Below are 8,759 nucleotides of genomic sequence, written 5' to 3'. Positions count from 1 at the left end.
GATATCTAAGACGACAGAAGAATCCAAAGGGAGTTTATGTGATCCACAAGTAGAGTGTTGTCGCTTATCTGGAACTACTTACAATCAATCAATGTCGAGGGAAAATGATCATACCGTTTTAATCATAAACTACTATTTTATATACGTAATATGCAATCGATTTTTCTTGATGGATCATGATTTTTTATCAAGTACATGTCAAATAAATGTTATTGAACACATTTTCTGAGCCCTCTAGTTATTTTATATATGACTCCGAGCGTGTTATATATAACACACTGCAATATCTCACTGAAGTATCGTAATAAAACAATATTGCTAGATTAGGATGGCCAATCTATATAAATAACAAGGCAAATGCAAATGCGAACACACCGCTATATATCCAGGCGTATCACTTTATTTAATCTTCTTACGCTTTTTATTTCTCTCGCACTGCAGCAGCTACCACTATAAATCTTCAAATTCCGGACTCCAGATCGAAACCAGATACAGACCTGCATATATCCATATCTAAGTCATCTAAGGCACATCTGAAAATGTTAAAAGACTTCCTCTGTATGTTTGAATGCAAAATACTGCTTGAAACGTTATATCAATGCCTGATGGTTTAGAAATAACTTAAAAGCACACTTTTCAAAGTACAATTTTTGTAGACTTTGTAGAACAACTAGCAATAAAAATAGAATACTGCCGTTTCATATATGGGCATAATAGATCGAGGGGTATTATCGTGGAGAAGTTTAACCCAGTAAAGCAGTAGCGAATGTCAACAGAAACTGTGACCCGTTCATTGAGTGTTAGAAGTAATAGCCGTGCTGGTATCGATCCCAGTACGATTCAGATAATAACTTCTCTCTACAACTAAATGTTCGACCTGACCTCGAAGGTCACGCGAAACCCTCTTTCGCCTTCGTTTGTAGTTGGAGAAAAATCAATGGAATCTCCGTCTATTGTGTGGCGCAATTATCACAAATGAATAGCTGATTTGAACTGTATTCAGACAAAGGTAAGGCAACAACTGGCAACGGTCTACCCATTACCTCAGATGATTGGCGGCATAAAAGAGCATCCCATGGCTGTATGGATCCGGAGCCAGGCAATACACAATGTGGTTACTGTACTGTGATGATCCTCTCTGTATGGAGAGAGTTTAGTCTAAAATAGTGGCTTGATATTGTTACGTTATATTGCAGATTTGCAGTAATGGTAAGTTAGAGGCGTTGAACAATTCACGAATCTTTTTAATAACAAGAAAACTCAATTGCACAAAAGCGAGTGAAATCCCCAATGTTGATTGACAGACATTTCAGAGTAATTTATGAACATAGATCTAGCTGCGAAAGTATGATTGTATAGCTTGCTTTCTTGATAAAACTATGAAGGAAATAGTTTAATAGAATGGTCCTTTAGTGAGTCACGAACGAATAAAAAATGATGTGGTTTTGCTATATCATGAAATAAAGGATGAGAGTATATTCTCCAATGACGATATTTTATAACCATGATAACTTTGATGTCGCAGCAGCCAGGGGCATGACTTGCAGTAAGGTCATCTATCGATGGACCTTGGTATTACAAGGGGGTTGGCGGGACTTTGCAAGTTGACTACTATTTGGACGAATGTCAGCTAAGTGCTCACCTCTTTGACAATCTATGCCTAGACATTTAATATGTTGTTTCGTCCAAATTTCCAGGTAATACATAATTTTTCACACGAAAACAAGACAATTTCAAGTCAAGGTGCATATTCCTAAACCAATAGGCCAGTACTGTTCAAAAGCCTCCCATTTCCAACTCCGAAAATCTCCGTTTCTAAAAGTCGAATAAACTGTTCCAAATTTTTTAACAGAAAGAAACATGCCTTTATACTCCGCTAAAGACGTCTATGTTAGCTCATCGCCTACTACTTTTTGAGGTCAGAGGTCAGCCTCATCATTTCCGCGGAACATCCAACATGGCGCCATCCATTGACGATTTAGTCCAGCGGGTTTCTCTCTACAATCTGCGCCCGTTTCTCTTCCATTTCTACGTGGCGCCCTTCCTGGTCATCTACGCGGCCTGGCTGTACGTCTGGCTGGGTGTGTACGGCGTGGAGGAGTACTTCGAGGCCGGTTTGATCGCGCTAGCGGTGATCGGCATCGTGCAGATTTTGGCGTGCCTGTTCTGCCACTGGTCGGTACACGTCAGGTGTACCTTCATATGTAACAAGGTAGGCGAATATTAACTAGTCTGGCTATGTATGGCGTAGTTCACGTTTTAGCTTCAGGACAATCTTGTGGATTTTCGCTCAAATAGTACGTAGGGTGATCGTATAATGCTTTATGGCTACGTGTAACTTTTGTTTCATGGGGGGGGGGGCAAAACCATATGTCACAGGGTTGGACCATTCCAAATTTGTTTGGTAAAAGAAACGTAGGTTAAGCTTTGTATAGTAGAAAGAGGATCAAATTTATAAGGTACAGTCAAAATATTCAATATGAGTAATAGCATTTGCTTAGATTTTTAAGTTAGTATATGGTACAAATATGTACTGTTACAAATATGACGAATTATCTTGATGTGGTAAATTTAAATTAAGGTATATGTAGGCTGAGATGTCACCCAGTGGACACCCACGCATAATTAAGGGACTCCTATCATGCCAATTATGATAACAAAAACAAGACATTATAACACTGGTTGAGTAGTATTGTGCCTAATTTGATTTACATTTTCCTTTCTAAACAGACACCTGTTGTTGACAGGTTGTTATCCTTGCTTTGTAATGTTAGACATAAATATATACAGGAGACTACCATTTTGATTAGCTGTTCATTTTGTTTCCACAGGCTTATGATCCCAGTAAGGCTGGCTGGGTAAAGGTAGTTCCCACTCCTAACAACGGGTCAGCTGAACTGGTCAGACTGCACCATGACAAGGTAATTATCATCAATCACAGCTTAATCATAGTTTACCATTCTATTTGTTAGAGTCTGGTAAACAAGTGGGTATAGTATTATTGCTTTCCTTACATCAAATATAGTCATTACTTACCCCTTGTACATGATTTTTGCCCCCTTTCCCAAGATACTTGAGAAACAAAACCCTTCTCCCACTTACTAGTACACAACTACTGTATACACAAAAAAACATCACTTTTGTCCCCCTCCCCTCTTGCATAATTACTGTATACTCAAAAAACATCACCTCTAAAAAAAGCCCCCTCTACATTTATACTTCAAGTTTAAGAAAACATTTCTTATGCCCCCCTCCCCAACTACATTGTAAACGACTATACACAAGAATACAGAGGTTTAAAGAGTCCTCACACAAGATACCACCTGCATCTGACCTTCAGGACAAGACCTCGGGAGAAGAGCAGATCTGGTTCAACTTCCAGAAGATCAAGTATGTGTACGATGGGGAGGAGAAGAAACAGTTCCGTGCGGTGGAGTTTCCCGTGGACCTGGCAATGCGAGTGTACCAGTCCTGCCGCGGGTACCAGGAGGAGACTGACATCAGCAGGGCCAGCGCCAAATACGGGAAAAACGAGTATGAATTAAAACACTTTAAACTAGTAAAGAGCTGCAATCATCATATGGATATATCTCATATGCACATTTCTTTGAACCTTTGTTTATTCATGAAAAGCTCAAATTGGTCTGCAGGCTGATTTTCATTGCGTATCAAAGAGGTTTGTGTTAAATCTTCCAAACCTAGTAAATTTTTGAGTGTTGGCAACAAGATTTAAATCAGCTCCATGATTAGTTTAAAGATGTTGCCAAGATTAGGAGACATGATTTGGGCTTCACCTTCACTAGTGGTACATTTAAAAATGGTCAAAGTAAGTAGTTGGCTCTCTAAGTTTCTGAATGTTATTTATTTTTCTGTCCCCAGAGTACAGATGGTTGTTCCAGACTTTGCAGAGCTGTTCAAGGAGAGAGCCACGGCCCCCTTCTTCGTGTTCCAGGTGTTCTGTGTGGGACTGTGGTGTCTGGATGAGTACTGGTACTACAGGTAAGACAGGGAAATACTGGACAGTAGTAAGTAAGGTGCCAAAATGTGGCTTAAAAGCTAAAATGTGTTTAAGAACTTAAGTCAAGATTTACAGAACTTACAGTTTACGCTTTACAGTTGGGTGCATCAGTTTAATTCCTACCTTGCACTCAGCGGCTTTGTTCTGTGACCATTCCAGTATCTTCACCCTGTTCATGCTGGTGGCTTTCGAGGCGACCTTGGTGCAGCAGCAGATGAGGAACATGTCAGAGATCAGGAAGATGGGAAACAAACCCTTCCCCATCCAGGTCTACAGGAACCGCAAGTGGAGACCCATCAACAGTGATGAACTCGTGCCAGGAGACATCTGTTCTATAGGTAATCACAATCATTCTGTGATGCATGTAGATAGCTCTTGTGCTCAGAAAGAAGAAACATAAGTTTGGGCCACCTAGCATTAAATTTTGGAACTACAGGGCCACAGGGGTATTTTTATTAGAATTTTCCAAAGAGGATACAGTGATGAACTTGTGCCAGGAGACTTCTGTTCTATAGGTAATCACAATCGTTCTGCCAAATTTTGATTGTGTTTTGTGAAAAAAGGAAAACTAGCACTTCAAGAAAACAGTGTGTTCTGCTTGTTTAGGATTTAAATGATGTATTTTTGTTTTGATGTGTTACTAGGACGCTCCCAACATGACAACCCTGTCCCATGTGACCTGTTACTGCTGAGAGGTCCATGCATCGTGGATGAGGCAATGTTGACTGGGGAGTCTGTACCACAAATGAAGGTATTACACACATACCAACTAACTATGTCTTGTAGACACATGCTACCTAGGGCTAAGTACAGTATATGTACCGCCGGTATGGTAGACACATACAAGGGAAGGCGTTATCATTAGCAGTCTTCTAGCCATCCTGAAATTTTCTTCCTTCATCTCAATTTTGTTTGATGCAACATCATATATATGAAGCACCGAAGGCATATGTCATGCTCCCCTGTGAAAATCTTAAAATCCTAATGCTCAAATTCTACTTCCTGTATGCAAAGTTTAGTGGTAGACTAAGCTCTAAGTTTAATTTCATCTCTTTCCATATCTTAACTTTTTGCTGGCTTGGGAAAAACTTTTGTCCATCATGAGCAGCAAACTTCTGTCAAATGACAGAAAGACAGACTGGCTAGAACACTGATTAGTTTCATAAGTTGATGATTGAAAACTGTACCCTAAGATATCCAACTAGCAGACCAAGTTATGTTGCTTGACAGGAGCCTGTGGAAAGCCTGGAGCCGGACTATGTCCTGGACCCTGACGTAGATGGAAAACTGCACATCATCTTTGGTGGCACCAAGGTGGTACAACACACCCCACCTGGGAAAACTGCCGCCGGGCTGAAAGGTGGGCTCAACAGTCTACTTATGATGTCTGATACTGTTTTTTTTTTCTACTTAAATGACTGCTACATCCTCTTGAAAGTGTTCCTACCGGTACTACTGTATAGTTGTTTCATGTGAAACAGCATAGTTAGCCTGCTTGGTGTTATATTGGTGTATGCGCACCATACATTCATCTGCATGTCATGTCCAGTATGATGTGTTTTATCCACAAGATAGGTTATTGTGCTAATAGATTTTCAATGTTGGTTTTATTTCCAGCTCCTGACAATGGATGTATTGCATATGTGCTAAGGACAGGGTTTAACACCTCCCAGGTAAGTAGAAAAAAACGTTTCTTAATTCTACTTGATGTACTATGAGTTTTGGTTATTGTAATCCAAATATTAAGAGTAATATATAATTTGGAATTTGTCCAACAGGGTAAGCTGTTGAGAACCATCCTGTTTGGAGTGAAGCGAGTCGACGGCCACAACCTGGAGACTTTCTTCTTCATCCTGTTCCTCCTGGTCTTCGCCATCGCTGCAGCTTCTTATGTGTGGATCAAGGTCAGTTTTGAACTAGAGAGTCAGTCAGTGTGTCCTTTTTCTACCCTTTATTGGAAGATTAGGACAGATTAAAGTTGTTAAAGGTCCTTACTTCAAAACATTGAGTGCAACAATGTCTATAGTTGCAAGGGGGTTAACTTTTGGGACTATTGGATACACTTAGGTAATGTAGTCACCTATGAAGTCACCTGAAATGGTAAAACACAGTCCTTTTAGTTTTAGCTCTTAAAAACCATTTCTTTGTAACACAGGCATCTATGCAGATGTTCCAGTACATGATTAAAAATTTTAAGATTTTTAGAGAATCAATGCTTCTTTTCCTTCTCATTACATGTTAAAATCATTATGATAATATTATTATAAGCCATAATTTTGTTGGGATTACATTTTCCCTGCCAGGTACTGAGGACCCTAAGAGGAACAGGTACAAGTTGTTCCTGGAGTGCACCTTGATCCTGACCTCAGTAGTTCCACCAGAACTGCCCATTGAACTGTCACTGGCTGTCAACACATCTCTACTGGCACTCTCCAAAACTATGTAAGTACTCACACATGCTGTAGAGTATTTTCACTTGTCATTATTGCTGCATCAGCCGCCATGTTGGTGTCCCTATTTGCATTTTCAGTGAATCGTAGCTCAAGTAGTGTTTTTGGACATTCAAAGATCTTTTGATCATCTCAAATAACTACTGTGAAATATCTACAGCTCGAGGAAGAGACTGCCAGAAGAACACTCTAGTCTTAAAATTTGCATATGAACACAAAAATGTTGATGATTGTGTACTGTGTACACTTGAGCTACGATCCATTGAAATGCAAATAGGGGACACCAATATGGCAGTCAATACCTCTCTACTTCACTGATCTGGAAAGTGTGAAAATGCTGTATAAGGCTTCACAAACTGTATTTAAAGTATTGTATCTGACGATGCACTTCAATTCGAACCTCATAACCAATAGAGAATTGGTTAGCCAGACTGCTAATTCAGTTAAGCTATAGGTTTTTAACAATTGCACCCTGGAAACTGCACCACTACAGGTTTTGTCCTGATTGTTGCACTATGTTTTCTTCAGATGTGTTCTGTACGGAGCCCTTCAGGATCCCGTTTGCAGGGAAGGTTGACATCTGCTGTTTTGACAAGACAGGAACCCTGACGTCAGACAAGCTGACTGTGAGGGGGTGGCAGGACTACAGTAAGGAATCCTGTATACTGTTGGAGGTCATGGCAGACCTTTTAAAATGACAGAAAGTTTTTTAAATATCTACTCACTAGGCTGTTGATGCAGTTACAAAATGAAAGACTCACTATAGGCTTTTGCTGCAGTTACAAGATTGCAATTACATGTATCTTTTTTTTCTGTATAGTGATGTAACAAACATACTATTTTGAAATCTAGTTAAGGTTAATAATATTTGAGATAGCATTAAGCAAAGGAGTGTGTTGTAATTTATCTATATATGAGGTACAGTTTAACCTATACTGAATAGGAATTATATATGACAACCTAAGAACAACCTTAATATTGTAGCCACTTTTTGGTCCTTTTTTCCTATTGACTTAAGCATCAAGAATCCATCTGTCAATGGTGGCCAAGAGGTCACTGTATACAAGGTTGACTGTATCGGCATGTTTTGGACACTCGTGTACACTCTTATGCACTATCTCTCTCTCACAAACTGTTCATGTTCTGTGTACTGTCACTGTCACTCACACGTACACACACACATGCACCATCTCACTCCCTCTCCCTCCCTGTTCCCTGTACAGAGGTAAGGAGAAGGTGTGTCCCATCTCAGAGGTACCTCTGGAGACCGTGCAGGTGCTGGCCTCCTGTCACTCTGTGGTACAGATGGAGGATGGGCTGGTGGGAGACCCCCTGGAGAAGGCCACACTAACTGCAGTAGAGTACAACCTCACCAAAGGTACGTAGGGGGCAGGATTAAGTAAAGATAGTTGGTCAATGCAGAACTTTTCAGCTGCAGATTTAGTCTAAGTTCATGTAGTACAAGTACAAGCACATTACCTACATTGTATTTACATTGTAATGCAGATCTACTATAATGTGATGGTACAGTATATAGAAAGGGTACATTTTGTCTATAGAAAAAACTTGTATAATTTCGGCATTTGTTGATGGTGATAACATTCTGTTTGTTGGTGGTGATAACATTCTGTATGTCATAACTGGGCCGTGATAACATTTGAAACACATATACTTTATAGGCTTGTAACAGTGAGCGCACAGGCATCCAAAAGTTCCATAGATTTAAATGCATCAGGTGATCCAACCTGCAGTTGGGCTGGCACCTTCGGTTATACTGAATACTCCATGTTGTATCCTATATTTATCTGCAAAACTGATTTCTGCTCGTCGGTAGGTGATGCAGTGATCCCGCCGCGTGGAAACCCGGGGAAGGCGATGAAGATCGTGCAGCGGTACCACTTCTCCAGCGCGCTGAAGCGGATGTCGGTCATCACGTCCCAGGAGCAGCAGGGCTCGGTGGAGAACCTGTACATGGCCATGGTCAAGGGTGCGCCTGAGACGCTGAGGGCCATGGTGAGAGCATGGGGGAGGGGTTCTGTAAGGGGGAGGCTTGTAACATACCACGTTTGGGTAGACAGCACTCAGAGAGCGTAAATGATTTGTAAGCATACTGTAGTTTCCTCAGCACCTTGGCAGAACATACCACACCTGCATGAAATCCTGATCTGGCTCTGTGTTGTTGTAGTATTCCAGTGTCCCAGACAACTATGATGAGGTACACCAGGAGATGTCCAGACAAGGTGCCCGTGTGCTCGCACTGGGGTACAAGAAACTGGGCACAATGGCTGCAC

The 8,759-nt window shown here is 40.8% G+C and overlaps 1 protein-coding gene across 1 annotated transcript in view; it reads left to right on the top strand.

Annotated features, from left to right (window-relative positions):
• Nucleotides 1–1,943: 1,943 nt before the first annotated feature.
• The window catches only part of LOC109465994 (manganese-transporting ATPase 13A1-like), a 20,252-nt gene continuing 13,436 nt past the window's right edge, over nt 1,944–8,759 (top strand). Inside the window, exons 1-7 of the mRNA XM_019763501.1 lie at nt 1,944–2,212; nt 2,832–2,921; nt 3,341–3,534; nt 3,880–3,999; nt 4,178–4,356; nt 4,663–4,769; nt 5,249–5,378. Coding sequence (XP_019619060.1) covers nt 1,958–2,212; nt 2,832–2,921; nt 3,341–3,534; nt 3,880–3,999; nt 4,178–4,356; nt 4,663–4,769; nt 5,249–5,378 — 1,075 coding nt within the window. The 5' untranslated portion in view covers nt 1,944–1,957. The remainder of the gene's footprint in view (nt 2,213–2,831; nt 2,922–3,340; nt 3,535–3,879; nt 4,000–4,177; nt 4,357–4,662; nt 4,770–5,248; nt 5,379–8,759) is intronic.

This window comes from Branchiostoma belcheri, unplaced genomic scaffold, assembly GCF_001625305.1.
Source record: "Branchiostoma belcheri isolate BF01 breed outbred unplaced genomic scaffold, Haploidv18h27 scaffold16, whole genome shotgun sequence".
Lineage (NCBI taxonomy): Eukaryota > Metazoa > Chordata > Leptocardii > Amphioxiformes > Branchiostomatidae > Branchiostoma > Branchiostoma belcheri.
The sequence above is the reverse complement of the archived record's forward strand: the minus strand, read 5'-3'. Positions and strand labels throughout refer to the sequence as shown.